The sequence below is a fragment of the Pseudopipra pipra genome, chromosome 27, assembly GCF_036250125.1.
Source record: "Pseudopipra pipra isolate bDixPip1 chromosome 27, bDixPip1.hap1, whole genome shotgun sequence".
NCBI classification, from domain to species: domain Eukaryota; kingdom Metazoa; phylum Chordata; class Aves; order Passeriformes; family Pipridae; genus Pseudopipra; species Pseudopipra pipra.
In genome coordinates, this window is record NC_087575.1 from 3,348,817 (window position 1) to 3,368,940 (window position 20,124).

The window sequence follows — 20,124 nt, forward strand, 5'->3', positions numbered from 1 at the left end:
GCTGAGCACAGTGCCCTGCAGGGCAGGGGCAGAGGCACCAGGCAGTGGGACCAGTCATGGACACCTGTCCAGGGCTGCAGGATCTCCAGTGGATGGAGTTGGCACAGAGAGCATGGAAAAGCCAAAGGAAGAAACCGAAACGTGCTTTAGCAGGAGAAGCAGCTCAGCTGGGCAGGTTGAGAGAGATCCACAACCTTCTCCAGGGATAAGAGAGGTTGGAGAAGAAGGGGAATGAGTCATAGAATCACAGAATCCCAGAATCAGCTGGGTTGGAAGGGACCTCCGAGATCATCAATCCAACCCTTGATCCAACCCCGCTGTGGTTCCCAGCCCATGGCACTGATGCCACATCCAGTCTCTTCTTAAAAACCTCCAGAGACAGAGAATCCACCCCTTCCCTGGGCAGCCCATTCCAATGGCTGAGCACCCTCTCTGCAAAGAAATTCTTCCTGATATCCAACCTAAACCTCCCCTGGCACAGCTGCAGACCCAGCCCTCTTGTCTTGCTGATGGTTGGCTGGGAAAAGAGACCAACCCCCCCCCGGCTCCCCCCTCCTGTCAGGGAGTTGCAGAGAGTGAGGAGGTCTCCCCTGAGCCTCCTCTTCTCCAGGCTGAACAGCCCCAGCTCCCTCAGCCTCTCCTCACAGCACTTGTGCTCCAGTCCCTTCCCCAGCCTCGTTGCTCTCCTCTGCACCTGCTCCAGGACCTCCATGTCCTTCCTGAGCTGAGGGCCCAGAACTGGACACAGCACTCCAGGGGTGGCCTCACCAGTGCTGAGTCCAGGGCAAGAATCACTTCCTTGGACCTGTTGGCCACCCTGTTCCTGAGCCAGGCCAGGATCCAGTGGCCTTCTTGTCCCCCTGGGCACACTGCTCCTCCACACTCCCCCATCCAGCCCCGACCAGCGCTCAGCCAGAGGGAAGCGCAGGAAGCCAAGCTCAACATTCCAGCACTCACAGCATTCCCATCATCTCCCTGAGGACTCCCTGGGCCCAGCAGGATCTCCTCTAACCCCACCTCATCCAGATTTCAGCACAGCAATCTCAGCTGGACACAAACCCACGGTGACTCCGGGGGTTGGGTGGAAACCCCTCTTCCACCCTGCCAGGGTGATTCCTGCCTTTTGATCCCGGATCCAGGCAGTTCCTGGGAAGCTTGTGCTGCTTCTTAAGACACCTTTAAAATGATATCAGTTCTCAGTACAGCAATAGAGCAGACCTTAAACCCCAAGGTCAGCTTTGTGTGGGTGCAAATTCCAAAGGAGTTCCCATCAGCAGCTTCTTCCCATCAGGACCATTCCTCAGATCATCTCAAGGAACACTATTAAACTGCAAAAAAATGGAAGCTGGAGATTTCTTTCACATAAAGTGCAACATCAGCCTCATCCTGCAATAGCTGGAGAGGAATTTGTCAAAAAGTATCAGGGCTCAGGATGGGAAATCAAGATGTTCAAATGAAGGTTGGGGAAGATGCTGGTTTAGGAGGTCCAACATCCTCCAAAGGCTTGGAAAGGGTAGGAAGCAGATCCCAAAAAGGGAAGTAGCAAAGTGGTGATTTAAGGATGAAGGATTTTGGAACCACCTCTGGCTCTTCAGCAGGCACAGTTCTCAATGAGCCAGGTGGAGCAAATCCTGGACCTTGGACAAAAGTGCATTGCAAGCTTGGTTCTTAATTTTGGGAAGGGGTGCACTGACAGACCTCTGCTCCTGCACAGACCCCAGAGAGGAAGGAAAAGACCTTCTTCTTCCTCAGTCTCAGCTTCTCTTGGCTCAGTTTTATCAGCCACCTCCTCCTGCTGTACAAGAAACTTTTTAAAGTTAGAAATGAAGAGACTTCAACCCCCCAAAAAGTGTTATTCTGAAATGCTCAACAGCCTTTAATTCATTTTGAACCTAGAGGCAAAGAAAAAAATAGGCAAAAAATACATCACAGCCTTAATCTAGGGGGAGAAAGAAAAAAAAAATCATTATTTTTATAGCACATAATCAGACACTTACAAATATATTTCACTGGAGGAAGGGGTAGGAATGTGCATTTCCTATTTTCAAGAGTCTGATGCCCAAGGGGCATCAATATGGTCATTACCCCAAATCTGCACGTCATTCCTAATCCAAAAAGAGGGATTTAAAAATCAACAATTAAAAAAAAAAAAAAAGAAGAGGGAAAACCCCCTGTACCCAGGAAGGGCATTTGACAGTTCCAGGGTCATGTTTCAACATAACTCAGCATCTGAATATGGGGGGGAGGAAACACATTTTTGTTTTTACAGTATAAATAGTATTTTAAAAAGGTAGTACTCATGGATACAGGAATGGTGCTATTGCAGTCAGGATTTCAACATGCAGAGGAAATTCCCCAACAACCACTCATCCCATCCCACCCTTCCCCTCCCACCTCCAAAAAAAAAAAATCCTCTGCTGGTTAAATTTCTCTTTCAATTGTTTTAAATATTTCTCTCGTAGCCTGGCAACATCTTTAGTCTTTTATACAAGCAAGTTTTCTATTAAATCATATTTTAACGGACAGGAGACAGCTCTGGAGGAGGAACAACTGAGGCTTGGAAGAACCTTGCCAATTTTTTGAAACTTTTATTAGTCTCAGTTTGGTTTTATTGGTGGAGACACCTACTGAAAACGTCAAAAATTCAGAAATTAAAAAAAAAAAAACAAACACAAACAAAAAACCCCCCCCAAAAAACCAAAACACAACCCTGTTTTTCCAAGGTCTTACGAACACGCACGCGCAGCCACGCAACACAGAAAATAACCCGTAGCAGAGGCAGGAAGGGAGGGCTGGGAACTCCAATTCTCAAGGGAGAACCAAACCAAAGTTTGAAAACAAAAAAAAAAGAGAAAAAAAATTCAATTGCTTTATTCTATCTCCACTCTTTCACTAGGACAGTTTAATACCCACGGAGTCTCTTAAGATGCTAATCTACCATCTGCCAGCCCACAAATCCTTCCCACTTATTCCCTTCAAGATCCAGCCAGAGCGTTGCTTAAAAAGCCTCTCTCCCCAGAACAACGGCCACCTTGCAAAGGGGCTTAAAAAAATAATAATGAAACCCCAAGAATATTGTCTCTCTCTCTCTCTCCATCCAGTAATTTCAGGGAATTAAGTGGAAAAGATTGCAGTGCAGCGTTCCGGGGCAGGAGGGGAGGGTCCGGCTGCCCTCGCCCACCTCCACCCCACCCCTCTCCAGCTCTGTCCTAGCACTGCCTTCTTCTCTCCCTCTGACTTGATTGAGGTCCTCCAAAGAACGTGGAAGACTTTCCAGTGACTTCAGTTTGGATCAGGCTCTTTCCCCAAACGCTGCTCCACGACAGCTCTTCGACCGGAGGTGATTCCCAAGCGTCCAAGTGGGAGCTGCCCACTCAATACTTTAGGGTTTGGTTTTGCCTTTAATGCTCCTTCAATCCTCAGGGAATTGAGTCCAGTTGAATGCAGGGCTTGCATTCCTCTTCCCTGGGAGTAACTCAAAAGGCTCAGTCTTTACTTAAGGAAAGGATGTCACGACAATCAAAGGCGGTTGGGGAATTTCTTCTTTAATAGGATCAAAGAAAAAACATACAAACGCCTCCCAGGCTTCTGTCATGGAATGATTCTCACACTGTAAGGAGCACAACTCAAAAAAAAACCCCAAAAAACAATAATAATAATAATAATAATTAAAAAATAAAAATAAGGAGACAAAGAAAAGGAGAAGGTTCCTAAGGGAGAAGTGCCTACCAGAGGGCCGGAGCAGCCCTCGGAGCTCTCGGCTGCAGCAGGAGGGGGATGGCTCGGAAGGAACTAACACAAGCAGCAACAGAACACTTGCCAAAAACAGAGTGGCATCTTGGAACTGAAAGCCATGCTGATCTCCATCTAGAAAGCAACTGTGATGGCAAAGATGGGGGAAGGAAGGTGACAAGGACGACCCAAACCCGGCCATTTCTGCCCTAAGCGCCCTCCTGGTGACGTGGCAGCGACGGCCACGTCTGTGCCAGGGCTTTAGGAGTGCTCAAGGTAAGAAACATCCCAGCTGTGAAACATTTCTTTCCCCATCTTCCCCAGCTTACAAAGAAGATAGTGTTTCTTTACAAAAAGAAAACAAAAAAAAGAACCCAGAACGTTCCAGGACATCTGTTCTCGAGCTCCCTCTCCCCAGTGTAACATCAGTCACGATTCATTTGGAGGGGAGGAGGAGGAGGGGGGGGAGAAGAGGATTTCATTTCTTTTCTGTTTTTTTTAAAGCCATCATCTAGAAAAATGCTTTGTGGAAACTTTTTGTTTTCCTGTTTTTGCTCACGGTTTTTCTTTTTTTTTTTTTTTTAATAATGCTCATTCATAGAAAACTTCACAAAGGTGACGTCTATGTACAGAAAACACGATTCCAAAGGCTGCTTCAGTAGTCAATGTAATAGCACCTTGAAAGACAAAAGTTTGACAGGTTTGAAAAAGTCTTTTTTTTTTTTTTATGTGTGTCTGTGTGAAATTTTAACCCTTTCCAAGCCTCATTAAAAAAAAAAAAAAAAAAAAAAAAGAACCAGTCACAAAACTCCATCTGTAGAAACTCTTCCAAAGTCTCCGTGGGAAATGCTGTCTGAAGGGTTTTGTTTTTTTTTCCAAGCTCCCCACTCTCTTGGTCAGCAACACCTGGCAAGGTCGAGGTAGCGTGGAGCCAGACAGGGTTTTCCTGCAGTCCAAACCAAGAGGAGATGAAAGAAATTCACAGCAAACTATTGCACAGGGCTGGTCTTCCATTCCACAGTTTCCCATTTATTTTTTTTTTTCCACGATCTCAAAAAAGGGTTAATTTAAGATTTTTTTTTTTAATTAATCCTGGTTAAAACATGTTGCTCTGAGTCCCAGGCTGGTACTGTGTCTGCAACAGGCTCTCCATAAAGGCCAAGTAATCTGGGTTCTGTCCATACTCTTCAGGATTTCGGGAATTCCCCAGCCGGGGACGCTTGGCCGCTCTCACTTCGTCTCCCGAAAATACATCTTCCTGAGGGGCCCCAGTGCTGAGGGACTGCAGGGGACACGAAACACAACCATTAGAGGCACAGCAGGAAAACAGGGAGGGAATCATGGAGCACACCTGTGGAACAGGACAGCAGGGAACAGCCTGGTCCAGGGCATTCCTGGAGAACATGAACTCCAAAGCATGCAAAGCACCCGGCTGGGATTCGAAATTCTCGGCTTCTGGAACCAAACTGGAAGGAGAAACCCTCAAGTTGCCTTTTTTTTTTTTCTGCTTCAGAATATCTTTTCGCTTCCTTGCCAATCCTCTCTTTATGCCTGCTCTTCCTCTGCCTCTTCTCCCAGTAGCAGACACAAAAGAAATTGGGGCTTCCCTAATTGCCTTTAAAAAAAAAGACCCAGAGGAAGCATTTGGGGATCACTGCACAAACAATTCCTTCTGCTCTTCCTGCTCTCACACTCCACTGAGGTGCATTTCATTTGCTTCCACTCAAATGAGATCAGGTGGCACCACTGTGGTCCCTTCCAACCTTTTCCTTTCTGGGATTCCTTGGTAGAAATTATGTCCCATAGCTTTGTCCCTTTGTCCTCCTGCTCTACAGCATCCCCTCCACAGAGAACAAACAGGCTGAAGCTCTGGCAGCAGAAATACAGGAGAAAAGCTTTAGCTTTCAACCAGACTTGAAGCTTTCTATTCCCTTTATTCCCTTTCCAGCTTGCATTCCTTCCTCTGGAACTGTTATAAAGTCTCCACTGCACAGAATGTGCTTCTTTCCAAAATCCTGGATTTCAGGGCTCCAATATGTTGTCTTTATTATTAAACAAGCTTAAATAGACTGGAATATTGTGCATGTCTTAGAAATTACTGCTGTGGTGCTTCTTTGCCACCAGAAATCCTTCAAGGATAACGAGGTAAATTATTATTAACCTCTAAAATTTAGGCCACGAGGTCTCACAGACAAACAACCTCAAACGAGAGGGAGAAGCCATTGGGGCTGTATCACAGAAAGCATTTTACATGTGGGATTTTTAGGCTAAAACCCCTGAAGATTTCATGGAAAAGGGAACAAAAATTTCCTCTAACTTGTGCTCGGTCCCTCCCCAGAACTGCCTGTCCCTGGGCTGTTTCTGACTGGTTTAACTGGGCATGTTATTCTTAAGGGGAGGTTGAATCATCCTCCTTTTGCCTCTTAAAAGAGACAAAAAGGAGCCCAGAACCTTGTCACAGGTTGGCTCTGGCCCTGTCCCTGTCCTGCAGTGCCTGCCAGGCACGAAGGAGAAAACTGTATATCCTCCAGTCTCATCATTTGTTTTAATGAAATGGCTTTAAAGGTTAAAGCACCAGGTTTGAAAACACCCAACAAGTATGGAACCAAAAAAAGCTATGAAATAAATCCCTCATCTCTTCTAGGCCCAGTAATTCCACTGTATGCACTTAAAGACAGCCTGATCTTGTAGATTAAGAGATTTATAGGTAAGAGCTACGTTCTAAATCTCCCATTCGGTGAGAAAAGGGGGTTTGGTCCCAGGTTGATAATCAGTTCTCCAGAAAGCACTGAGCTGTAGCCAAATCCACCTCTCATTTGGACAAAATGACTCCAATATAACTAAACTCATCTGGTGTAAAATGATCTGAACATAATCTTTTAACCAGAGGAAATAAAAATCCGATCCCAACACGTGCAAGGGAAAACCGTTTCTGTGCTTCTCAAGCATTCCCAGCAAGGATTCCTTCTACTTTATGCATTTGGGGGAATGACAAGTGGTTCTACAGCCACAGAAACTGGAGGCTGCATTCACTTAATGTCTAAAAAGCACCAGAAGATGATGTGAAGGGAGTTCTGCAAGTACAGTTGGTTTAGTGTTGCTATTTTGGTACCCACCAGGCGAGACTTCACTCTCTTGGGAAGCTCTTCCTCCAAGGTATAAATATCTCCACGCTTCACCATTAGCTGAGAACCATCTTCAAACTCGACCTGCAGAGAGGCAGAAGATGAAATCACAACTAGCCCTTGAATGGTCCATTCCCAGCCTGTCCCTCCAGGGAACACCAAGGAAGCATCAGGGGCCAGATCCCATGGATGATCTCGTTCTTAGCACTGCAGGATTGCTCTGGAATGAGCATTCCTAAGCTCTGCCAAGGATGCTGAACCCACAAAGTGCTGTTTTCAGTGCTGTCCAGGCACCTCTGTCTTATCCAGCCCAAGGGCTCCCATGGATCCCAAAATATCTGCACCCCCAGCTGGCCCAGCACCTCTGTTCCCCCCCCCCATTACATATTCCTCCTGATTTTTTATTCAAATCCTCAAAAAAAAACCCAGCAGCTTTTCACTCCTAATAAAAGCAGCCCTGTATTCAGGCCAATATGGTAATAAGAACTTCTTTCATCTTAAACAAAGCATTTTCACAGGTCACAAGGAAACAATTCCAGCTACTAAAGCACATTTGTATTTCAACCAGCAGAAACAGTCAGCCAGGTACAAAAAACTCCTCCCCATCAGCCCTTTTTGCTAAGCACTGATTATATCATGAATTATGCATCAGATGTTCCAGGAACGTTTATTCATGGGAACGTGCACGGCAAAATGTTAAAACTATTAAAAGTTTTTAAAGAGATTCTTATTTCCTTTGCTCCAGGCTTTAATACAGTTTTCTGGATGAAGCAGAAGGACACAGCTCAGAGTTTAATAGGGGTGTCAGGTTCAGCCTGGACAAATTCAGAGGGAATAAAGCATCTGTGCTCCCAAATCCTCCTGCTCTGTCCAGCTCCAGCAGCTCATTCCTTACCCAGGCCCAGCATTCCCATCATGGAGCAGCATCCAGGAGCTGGGATAATTGTGCAGGTGGGAGCCCTTCTGGGGAGGGTTTAAGATGCTACTTTATTTATTCCCATTTATTTCCACTTATTATTCCCTATGTTATATCCCACTTAGTCCCTGGTTTTGCAGAGCCCCACTATGGAACAGAGTCAGAAGGGAACAGGAATTACAAGGTGTAAGAGCCAAGGCACCAGCAGATCCCTGTCTGCCTCTTCCATGTCATGAGCTCAACTTGTAGGAGAAAGGCAGGATTTGGAACTGAGGGCAGGGTCATTTTACCTGTCAGAGTGGTTGGACCCTGATAATTTAAGTTCCAAATCACTGCTCTGGGTTAGACCCTTGGTGGAGCAACCCATGGGTTGGACCCACAGGTTCCAAGTTCCAGGACAGTCATTTGGGCTCAAGTTTTAAAAAATATACACATCTAATCTCAGCAGGCTGGAGATGGGAACTGGGAAGCTACTGCAAAATAAGCCAAGTTTAAAATGCAAAGCTAATCCCTGCTGTCTTCCCAGGAACACACTTCTTTCACAGCAAAACTGGTTTTGTGGTTTCAAATGGAATCCTGCTGCACAGTGTGTGCAGAGGGAAGCAGTGTGGAAAACTGTGCCAGCTGTTCTCCCCATGGAGAAGAGCTCTGCTCACAGGTAACTGCAGGACTGGAAAACCACAGGCTCCTCGTGCATCTTTTCCTGTCACCTGGTACTATCCATGGAACAGCCCATTCCAAAGGAGAAATCCAGGAGAATTTCCTTTGCTGTGATTCAGCTGGAAAGCATGGAAAACCATACAGCTTTATGGAGCTCTATATTGTCCTTATTCATAACCAGGGGCACCTCAGATCACATCTCTGAGGGAGTTACAGCCACTGAGAGCCCCCCAGGGCTTGTTGGGCTCTTCCAGACACAAAACACTCTGTGCAAAGTCTTGCTCAGAGAATTTGTGGCTGTCCCTGGATCCCTGGAAGTGCCCAAGGCCAGGTTGGATGGGGCTTAGAGCAACCTGGGCTGGTGGAAGGTGTCCCTGCCCATGGCAGGGGGTGAGACTGGATCAGCTTTAAGGTCCCTTCCAACCCAAACCATTCTGGAATTCTGCGAAAGGACAGAAACCAGAATCCTGTTTCAAACACATTCAAGCTACAGGACTTCCATTGTCTTTTGTCCAGAGGCATTAATCTCTTCAAAATCACAATTATTTGCTAATTCCAGCATGTGTTCTTCAAAGTATATTTTTCCAGCATGTATTTTGCAAAGTATACTTTTCAAAGTATAGTTTTCAACTTTTGGTACCATTGAAGAATTATTTGATCAAATGAATGCCCTGCATTTTTTAAAGCCTTCTGTGCTGAAACACTGACCCAATGTACCAGGTTAAAGCTTCCTTTACTGACCATTACAACTCCCCTAAACAAAATTCTGCATGTGGAACAAACTCAAAGACCAAAAAAATCCCTCAGTGCTGTTTTACTCACCTTAAAACCAGAGAAGGTGGGAGTGAAGGTTTCCAACTCCTCACACAACAGCAGCAGGAATTTCCAAATGCTGCTGCTGCTGCTCCACAAAGCACCTTCCCATAAGCAGAGGATTATTCCTCATTCTCCTGACCCTTCATATCCCTCCCTCTCCCCTCAAAGTGCTGGTACTGCTTTGATGGTTGGACTTGATCTTATAAGTCTTTTTCAACATTAATGATCCTAAAGTGTTGAGGAAAGTTATTCTAATTATGTAGACACTGATTCATGTGGAACTACACATGAGGAGCTCAGCTCCAGCCATCAGAGCACTTCAAGTAGGGCACTTTTAGCCTGATCTATAACGAAAAAGGCAAATTTGGTTTACATTTTAAAAGCAGGTCCAGTCTAGACGTGTGTCTACCCTACATCCACATTCTGCCACAGAAAACCTTCACTCTGCCCCTGTTCAACACCCTGTTTCTCTTTACCCTCCCAGCAGGAGGGAAATTCTCCTTCCTGACCAAGTGTTCAACACCAGGGAGCTGCACAGTGCCAGGAACCATCGGACACGTGGCCATGGGGGTCCTCTGCCACACTCACCTGGTAAATCTGACTGATCTGGGCTGCAATAAACTTGGCTTTATAGATGATCCCATCCGTCCACTGCAGCTGAACCAGCTCCCCCTCCAGAGGGGGTCCCATTTGGATGCAGTCCCTGCTCTGAAGACAGAGGGAAACAGGTCAGAGAGACAGCAAAGCTCAGGAACCAGAGAGGTGTTTAAATCACTGCTCGAGGAAGCTGCTACACAGCACTATAATTAGGTGGAAGATGTTTCTGCCCTTGGGATTAATTGTGGGCATCTCAAACAAAACCAGCGTGAGAGGCCAGGAATGACAGCACCCAGTTCTGGGACATTTCTCATTACAAATCCCAAAACACCAGATCTGCTGTATCTCAAAACCAAGCAGGGCAGCTCAGTGAATCAGTGGCACAATCAGGAAGGGAATGCATGAGTTGACAAATAAGCCTCTTCTAGACATTCCCTCTATTAAGTGAACTCCCTATTCTGAAGCAGAAGCAGCTCACAGACAATCTGCTTCCCCCATGAATCACACTTGTCAGTTGAAAAATAAGATTATTCAACCACAAAATAAAGAGGACGAAACTTAAAACAAACACTACTTTCTGTGAAGTCATCTGCATTCAGCAAAATCACATCTTTGTCAAGGAACCAAAAAAAATAAATGAGATAATGTCAGAAACAAGAACTGCAGTGAAGAGCAGGATGAGATTTTCTAAGCGAGCAGCGACTTTTTTAATTTTAATTATTTTTTTTTCTTAAATTTACTTTGCTGTTCCAACCCAAAGCACACGAGAGGAAGGCACAAATCACACTTGGCACTCATCTATAAAGTCCCAGCCTCCACAGAGCTGCTTACAATGATGCTTTCGGGGTAAACGTTGTCGCTGTAGGAACCGTCGTCAAAGTTGACCTCGTAGAAGGTCTGCGTGGTTGTGCCGATCACTCTGCACCGGTAGTAGAGCCCATTCCGGTTCTTTGTGATCACAGTCTGCCCCAGGGCCACCTCCCTTCGGAATGGGATCTGTGGGAGAAGGAAAAGGGAAACATCTGCAACCTGCAAATTGGAAAAGCCGCGTCAAAAATATCACAGAACCGTGGAACGGTTTGGGTCGGGAGGGAACTTAAAGCTCGTGGAGTTCCAACCCCCTGCCATGGGCAGGGACACCAATCTTCAGCAACATAAGAAGAGAAGATCTCAGGAAAGCTGTATCTGATGGGGATTTGCTGTCTCTGGATAATTGTGTCCCTCTCCAGCAGAGCAGTTCCTCAGTAGTGACGGAGCGAGAGGCAGCGGGTTCCTCCAGCCCCTCGGGTCACACAATCACCATGGAAGGGTTTGGGTTGGAAGGGATCTTAAAGGTGATCCAGTCTCACCCCCTGCCATGGGCAGGGACACCTTCCACTAGCCCAGGTTGCTCCAAGCCCTGTCTAACCCGGCCTTGGACACTTCCAGGGATGGGGCAGCCACAGCTTCTCTGGGAAATCCATCCCAGTCCCTCCCCACCCTCACAGGGAGGAATTCCTTCCCAATATCCCATCTAAACCTACTACCTTTGAGATTAAAGCCATTCCCAGTACTGCCTTCCTGGATAATCTTTCTGCACTAGCCAGAAAAGTGTAACAAGTCTTGAGCCAATACAGGTGCAGAGAAACAATTCTAAAAAAAACCCCAAAAACCCCAAAACAAGCTGACAAAAAATAAAATAACCCAAAAACCAACCAAAAAAATCCCTGACAAAACAAAACAAAACCACCATCCAAAAACAATCTTGGAGACCTCATTGCAGTTACAACTTCCTTGTGAGGGGCAGAGGAGGGGCAGGCCCTGAGGAGTCAGGGACAGGACCCAGGGAATGGCCTGGAGTTGAGTCAGGGCAGGGTTAAGTTGGATCTCAGGACAAGGTTCTTCCCCCAGAGGGTGGCTGGGCACTGACCAGGCTCCCCAGGGCAGTGGGCACAGCCCCAAGGCTGCCAGAGCTCCAGGAGTGTTGGGATGACACTCTGGGGGCACAGGGTGTGACTCTTGGGGATGGTCCCGTGCGGGACCAGGAGTTGGACTCAACGATCCTTGTGGGTCCCTTCCAGCTCAGCCCATTCTGTGATTCTGTGATTCTGCAACCTAAACCCCCCAAAACAACCCCAAAACCCCAAAAGCCCAAGCCAGATCCTTACATTCTGGTTTGCTGCTTTGTGTTTGAAGCAGGTGATGGACACCACGTAGGGCCAGTCGTCCGGCTCCATGGGCACTCCGGCCGCGTGCGCGCACGTGACGTGGAAGGAGGTGGAGCAGTGCTCGTAGGAGCACTGGATGCAGGCACCCGACACCTTCTTCATCCTCTTCCGACAGTAGACACATTTCTGGAACAAAAAAAAGAGGTTGGGGTTCTGCAGGCAGGCAACAGATCCAATGGGATGCACGGCACCGGTGTCTGGTGTTGCTGAAGAAAAAAACCTCCAAAGCAATTTAATTGGAGATGAGATAAGAAAAGGGTTTAATTTGTGCCCAGGCATAAGATTACAAGACGCTCACGCTGGCCGGGTACAGGTGTTACAATTTATAATACAGAGCCACAGTGCTGTCTACTCTTAGATGGATCTGAATCATGGGTCATCTACAGCCACCCCTGCGACTCCCAGAACGCTCCATCAACGCTGTCTCTGCACAATCCTAAACATCCACTGGTCAGGTTATGTGACCAACACATCTGTTCTAGAACAGGCAGCAGTCACAAGCATTGAGGCCATGTTGCTGAGAACACAGCTGTGCTGGGCAGGGCACGTCTCCAGGATGAAGGACCAACCACCCCCTCCCTAAGATCCTGCTTTATGGTGAACTTGCCACAGGCTGCTGCAAGAGAGGAGCCCCAAAGAGGAGATACAAGGACTCCCTGAAACAACATCTCAGCCTTGGCCACATTGATCATCATCACTGGTCTACTCTTGGCCATATTGATCATCATCACTGGTCTACTCTGGCCTCCCATCGGGAGGCCTGGAGACACCCCATCTATAACGCTGCTGATGCCTTTGAGAACGCAGCAGGGTCACTCTTGAGGAGAAAAGACAACGCAGAAAGGATCACATCTTGCAGAATATTCCACCTAAGGAGTCTTTCTGCTGTGCCTTTTGCAGCCAGACGTGTCTATCTCATATTGGCCTTTTCAGCCACCAGCGTGTTTGTAACAAACGTGGGGAGAGCCCTTCCCAAATCTTCGTTCCCGAAGCCCGGCCATGATGATGATGATTGCTTGTCCAATCCAAAGTTCTCCCACCCTGATCCTCCCCCATCCCACCCCCTCAGAATTAGGGCTGGGGGCTTTTCTTTATCATCTTCATCTTCTTCAGAGCACAAAGGGTACCCGGTCACCTGGTTTTTGACTGTACTTTTGTGGTTCAGGCCAAGGCACAAGTGTTCTTAAACAACAGGCCTACTGTTAAAGAGAGACTAAACATTTTCTACTGGAATTCAGGGGATATTGATATGGGAGCATGGAATGGGGTATGTAGGGGTTGAGGGATGTGTAAACTACTGTGCTAAAGGGTAAAGGAGTAAGGGCTGCTGCTTCTAAAATCTACTTTTACTCTTTAATTACTTAAAAAGCTTATAAAAATTAGAAAAACCAAAAAACTAGAAGAATCTTAAGGCATCACTGGCAGGGCAGGAAGTCTGTGGGGTGTGTCCAGGGCACGGGAGCCACGGGCAAAAATGGTGTTTGGTGTCAAGAGGTTGGTTCCACACTGACAGAATTGTCTATAGACACCTCCCTAGAATCACTTGGAAGCCAAAAACCTGGGGGGAAATTGGGTTTAGGAGGGGAAGTTGTGGGAATAAGTCAGAGGGGAAAGTCCAGGAGGAAAAAGTTGCAGGGAAAACTCACAGTGGGGGGAAACAGAGGGACTAAGGTGGGGGGAAAGTCAGGGGGAAAAACTTGGGGGGGAAAACCTGGGGGGGAAACTGGGGGGAAAACTTGGGGGAAAACTCAGGGGGAAAAACTCACGGGGGAAAAAACTTGGAAAAATAAGTTGTGGGAGAAAAAGTCCAGGGGAAAAAAGTCTTGGGGTGAAAAATTCAGGGTGGAAAAATTCAGCAGGGAAAAACTCACAGGAAAAGCTCAGAGGAAAAACTAGTGGGGAAAACTCAAGGGGAAAAAACTTGGGGGGGGAAAACTTGGGGCAGAAAAATCTGGGGGGAAACTCAGGGGAAAACTCGGGGGAAACACTCACAGGGGAAATAACTTCAAGAAATAAGTTGTGGGAGAAAAAGTCTGGGGGAAAAAAAGTCTGAGCTGAAAAATTCAGGGGGGAAAAACTCAGGGGGGGAAAATTCATGGAGGAAAACTCAAAGGAAAAACTCATGGGGAAAAATCAGGGAGAAAAAACATGAGGGAATAAGTTGGGGTGAAAAAGTCCGAGGAGAAAAACTTGGTGTGGGGGGGAAACTCATGAGGGAAAAATTTGGGGGGGAAAACTCATGGGGGGGGAAACTCAGGGAGAAAAACTTGGTGGGGAGGAAAAATTCATGAGGGAAAAACTCAAGGGGGAAAACTCAAGGGGGAAAAAAACTCAGGGAGAAAAACTTGGTGGTGGGGAAAAACTCGGGGGGGGGAACTCAGGGAGAGGGAAAACAGGGAGAAAAACTTGGTGGAGGGGAAAAACAAAGGGGTAAAAACTTGGGGGGAAAAAACTCAGGGAGAAAAACTTGGTGGGGGGGAAAAAACTCATGAGGGAAAAACTTGGGGGGAAAACTCATGGGGGGAAAAAACTCAGGGAGAAAAACTTGGTGGGGAGGAAAATTCATGAAGGAAAAACTCGGGGGGGAAAACTCATGGGGGGGGAAACTCAGGGAGAAAAACTTGGTGGGGGAAAACTCATGTGGGAAAAACTCAAGGGGGAAAACTCAAGGGGGGAAAAAACTCAGGGAGAAAAACTTGGTGGGGAGGAAAAATTCATGAGGGAAAAACTCGGGGGGGAAAACTCATGAGGGGGAAACTCAGGGAGAAAAAGTTGGTGGTGGGGAAAAACTCGGGGGGGGGGAACTCAGGGAGGGGGAAAACTCAGGGAGAAAAACTTGGTGGAGGGGAAAAACAAAGGGGTAAAAACTTGGGGGGAAAAAACTCAGGGAGAAAAACTTGGTGGGGGGGAAAAAACTCATGAGGGAAAAACCTGGGGGGAAAAATCTCAGGGAGAAAACCTCATCATTCCCTTGGCCATGACAGCACCTCCCAGTCCCTCAGCCCTCCAGAGCCACACTGGGTAGTGATTTAAGCCCAGTTTAAGACTGTTCACTGGAGGGTTCAGAGAATGGGAGGGCAAAGCAGGCAAAGACCCCTCAGTGCCAGCAGAGAACTGCTACAAGTCCACCCTCCCCCTGCTCAGACACAGGAATGTACCCACATCAACTCCTGAATCAGCTGGATCATCACAGATGTGCTGCTGGAAAAGGATGTTTCCTTTTCTTTTTTTTTTGAAAGAACAGAACACAATAACTGGGGAGTAATTTGCCCTTATTATATTTAATGGAACATTCTATCGATTAGATCTAATAGGATATAATTTTATAGAATGGGAACAAAAATATCGTGTGTTTATTTTAGATGCAAGAAGCCCATCAACCATAAATATTTTATTGGCATCCATGGCAGATGAGTCATTGGAGGTAATTCAGGCAGTTTTGCAAACAAAAGAAATAAAAACATTGTACCAAACAGCAGAATTACGGGGGGGGGAGGGAAGGTCTGAAATCTTTCAGTCATTTTTACACTCATTTTCTGCAAAGCAGATCCAGTTATTAGGTAAATCAATGTAAGATGTGTGGCTATTTTAAAAAGAAATCACATTTTTTTCAAAGCTAAAAATCCTGAGCCTGATGGCACTGAGAGTTGGCAGTGAGCATGAGGTGTGGTAGGAACAAGATACTCACTCCCTAAAACAGCATCAAAACAGCATCAATTCTTGTTTCCAGCCCCTCAAAAATACAGAAAAGCAGATTTTGGGAATCCCAACCGAAAGAAGTTTAAGTTGGATGCTTTCATAATGTTTCCAGGGAACTACTGGGAACATCATTCTTAGTTTTCAGCATTTCCACTCTGGGGAATCTGTTACCGATCATCAAATCCAGACTGGTTTGGGTTGGAAGGGACCTTAAGGATCAGCTCATCCCACTCCCTGCCATGAGCAGGGACACCTTCCACTAACCCAGGTTGCTCCAACCTGGCCTTGGACACTCCCAGGGATGGGGCAGCTTTTTTACCTTATCTGAGGCTGGGACAAGGCAAACCAGGGCAAAATTAATGTCACCCCCCAGCCAAATGTGCACTTTCCTTGTTAAGATGAACAGCCCTTAGAAATAAAATACTGAGGAATATTTGACGTCCAAGAATCTGAACATACAGCTCTGGAAGTTATTTATCACAAAATATGAATTCCACATAAAAGGAGGAACAGAGGGAAGCAGGAATTTTTAGTGCCTGTTTCCAGCTGGCCATCCCCAAAACACACCACTGTCCCCTTCCCAGTCCATCCACTCATCTGAACATGAATGTCCTCTAAACACATCAGGAATGATGGATTCATTTTGTCTCTGCAGCACCTGATATCCAACAGAGCCCTCCTTCCCCTCTCACCCTCCCCAGCCTCTCCTTCCCTCACTCCCATTAAAACACTGCTCAAACTATCACCAGTACAGAACACACGACCTAAATTTTAAGATCCATATGAATTACTACATCCCACAGGATTGGGAATGTAACATAAGCTGCCTGAGATCACACAATAAACCAACACAACCCCCAGAAGCACAAGTTCACTCTGTTTCTAGATCTGAGCCATCTTAAAAGTGCACCCTCAAAAAACTTGAAGGGTGGTTCCATACTATAAACTATTCATAGTTTAGAATGTAAAATATATACTGCCAGACATAAAATAGGAATTGCCAAATTTTAATGTTTGATTTGAGTTCTCACAGCTGAGAGCAGAGGTCCCACTGCACTCACTACAAACCACTGCCAAGACAAAAAACATTCCAATGCCTTTAAACTGACAGAGGGCAGGTTTAGATGAGATTCTGGGAAGGAATTCCTCCCTGGGAGGGTGGGGAGCCCCTGGCACAGGTTGCCCAGAGAAGCTGTGGCTGCCCCATCCCTGGAATTGTCCAAGACCAGGTTGGAGCAACCTGGGCTAGTGGGAGGTGTCCCTGCCCATGGCAGGGGGTGGGACTGGATGGGCTTTAAGGTTCCCTCCAACCCAAATGTTCCATGATTCTGCCATTCCTTCTCCAACATTCTCTCTCTTCCTTGAAAGCCAAAGATGCCAAGGAAAAGGAGATGTGTTATTCCCTATTCCTGTGCAACATCCCCCCTCCCTGCCTGGGCTCTCTCTGAAATAAATAAGCCACATTCCTCCCTGTGAATCAACTGAAGTCAGTTTGTTTACACCAAAGATTAATTTGGCCTTTTTACACAAATGAACAAAACCCAGGAAATTCAAAGCCAGAGCCTCAGTGCTGCCAGAACGTGGGTTTAGCCTTTAATAAGCTGAGCCTTTATCACTCTGCAAACCATGTTCCAAAGGCAGATAAGCACCAGGAAAGTGCACAGCAGGACACAGCCTGAGAGCCAGTCAATAGAGATCCCATTATTAACCTGTCAATACCCAACTGTCCCAGCAGCACAACAACTGCTGATACATGGGGGGCTCAAGGGAGAGTTAACCCTCCTGGGTCAGGAATCTGCCCTTGCTGATGCAAACAGGATTTTTCCAAGGGAAAGGATTAGCACACACCTAATGCCACCCTCGTGCCAACACAAACTCTGTGTGACAGGAGGAAGGGTTGCCACAGTGAGGGGGATGTTCAGTGCAAATAGGATCAAAAATTAAAAAAAACGTGAGTTACAGTGAGCCTGAAGGGTAGAGAATGATGGAAAAAGTAAAAACTCTTCCCTGGGAGGGTGGGGTTGCCCAGAGAAGCTGTGGCTGCCCCATCCCTGGAAGGGTCCAAGGCCAGGCTGGAGCAACCTGGGCTAGTGGAAGGTGTCCCTGCCCATGGCAGGGGTGGAATAAGAGGAGCTTTAAGGTGCCTTCCAATCTAAAGTGTTCTGTGATCCTGTGAAAATGCAGAAGAGCTGGATGTGTGGGAAAAGGGATGGACAGAAACACCAGTGCCAAGAGCTGTGGCAAAGCAGCACATGGAGATTTAAAGCCGCTTTCTGTGGGAGGGAAAAGAGAAGGTCTGAAAACACAGGAGAGAAATCTTTGGAATAAATGCACACCAGAGAGTCAGGTCACAGCTGAGAGTAAGAAATGGGCTGTCTCCTGCATGATGAACACTGCAATTCATTTACTCCACTGAGGAATGACAGCTAATTATTCCAAATTTCCACGTCATAAATAATTTACGTGCAAGAGCCTGTAATATGCCATCAATCAGGGAGCATGGAAACTGCATTCCTGAAAATGATGCCATACCCACAAATGGACTGAAAAGTCCCTGCTTCAACAGGGAGACCTGGTACAAGCTTAAAGAACAGGATGTACCTTTAACCACTGCAATGCTTTGGTTCCTCAGCCCTCTCACAGTAACTTAAAACAGTACAAACATATTAAAAAAATCAAACAATAATCAGGGATAAACCCTACCCCCTCTTTCCTCCATTACCTTCATCTATTCACTTCAACTGTCCTCAACCTTCACATCATTCCTTCTGTCCTTTTCCATCTTTTTCAGCCACAAAGGTCACCTCTCCAATTTTACCCAGGACTGCATCACCTCCATCATTCTGAAGTCATCAGATCCAACACCAGCACCTTTTGGTCACCCCCAGTTTATCTTCCTGAATGCAGCTGCTCACCTCCAAAGCACAGACACAGACACAGCTCCTCCACTGACTCCTCATGCTCCAAATTCCTACAAAGAATCCTAGAATTCCCCACTGTGGTTCAGGAGTGTTTCTCCACACAATCGTGTCCAATTTAAATTTCCTTTGTACTTCACACCCCCCCCACACTGCTGCTGCTGGAAGTACCTCTGCCCCTACATTCTGCCCTCCAAATTAATTGTTCCATCTTTATAATCTAGTTTATAACCCTAAAACTTTCCAAGTGAAGGGCTTAAAGCCAGGCTTTGACATTTGAGCTACAAGCCAGGCTCTGGCTAACATCAACATAAGGAATATGTGCCTGTAAATCCCAACATTGGACTGTGTAAGTCAAGGTACTTCATACAAACATTCTCTACCTCCCCTGAGACAGAAAGAAAACAGGAGGTGCAAATGGAACACAACAGTGAACAAATCAAACAAAATTCCTTTCCAGAGCTCAAGGAGTGTTTGGACAATGCTCTCAGGCACAGGGTGGGATTCTCGGGGTTATTCTTTGCAGAGCCAGGAGCTGGACTTTGATGATCCTTGTGAGTCCCTTCCAAGTCAGGATATTCTATGATTCCATGAAAATATAAAGTTTTAATTCAGGAATGAAAGAGAAAGGTGTGCAGCAGGTCCCTGCAGAGGCCCAGCCAACACTTTTGAGTAGGATGAAGCAACAGATTTGGACGTACGGTGACAGTGCCCTGGCTCTGCAGGACTGCAGGGCAGCCAAAGAAGGGTTAAAGAATTAAGCCATGTTTCCTTGTGAGGCTCCATTAAGCAACACAAGTGAGTCTTGTGTAAAAGGATTTTAAGTTCAGCGTTACAAGTGCTGGTAATGAAGAGGATGCAGGCTGGAAATGTCAGCTGATCCATAAAGAAGCGCCGCGGCAAAGATTTATCGCCCTCGCATCGCTCTGCTCCAGCACTCCTCCTGAATAATGAATGCTTTTTACATCCACATTTGTGTACAAAACCCATTTGCACAACAGAGAAATAACTCTGGAGGTAGGGATAGATCCTTCCTAATCCCTCACTCGGGCTCCCTGCACTAAAGAGCAGCTCTGCTAAGGAATCCATCAGTGCTATCCCATGTATCACCGCTCCAGCACCTTCCCTGTCCCACACTGTGTCACCCAGCTGACTTCTGCACCAAAAAAAGCAGCAAAAGCACAATTTATTTTGCAATAACACAGTGTAGTGATGGAGCATTAACTAACATTAAGATTAATTGCTCTGAGCCTGTGAATCATCCATTACTAATCCCTGGGATGAGGCCACGCAGCTGAATAACAACCTGTAGCTGGACTGGTATTAAAATCTTCCCAGTCTTGCCTTGCAGTCAGGGTCACAAAATGTTTATTCATTTCTACAGGAGATTTCTTGATAGAAAAAGAGAAATATTGTAAAGAAAGATGAATCAATTCAGAGATGAACAAGTCAGC

At 46.4% G+C, this 20,124-nt stretch overlaps 1 protein-coding gene across 4 annotated transcripts in view; it reads right to left on the reverse strand.

Annotated features, from left to right (window-relative positions):
* Positions 1–2,568: 2,568 nt before the first annotated feature.
* Positions 2,569–20,124, reverse strand: part of KDM4B (lysine demethylase 4B) — a 94,615-nt gene continuing 77,059 nt past the window's right edge. The window contains exons 19-23 of one of the 4 annotated variants that reach the window (XM_064637460.1): positions 11,994–12,179; positions 10,678–10,842; positions 9,838–9,957; positions 6,849–6,941; positions 2,569–5,014 (exon numbers count right to left, since the gene is read on the reverse strand). In XM_064637460.1, the coding sequence (XP_064493530.1) occupies positions 4,829–5,014; positions 6,849–6,941; positions 9,838–9,957; positions 10,678–10,842; positions 11,994–12,179 (750 nt within the window). In that variant the 3' untranslated portion in view covers positions 2,569–4,828. Of the gene's footprint in view, positions 5,015–5,049; positions 5,602–6,848; positions 6,942–9,837; positions 9,958–10,677; positions 10,843–11,993; positions 12,180–20,124 lie in introns of those variants that run through there. The other 3 variants (XM_064637462.1, XM_064637459.1, XM_064637458.1) reach the window with 3 other exon arrangements.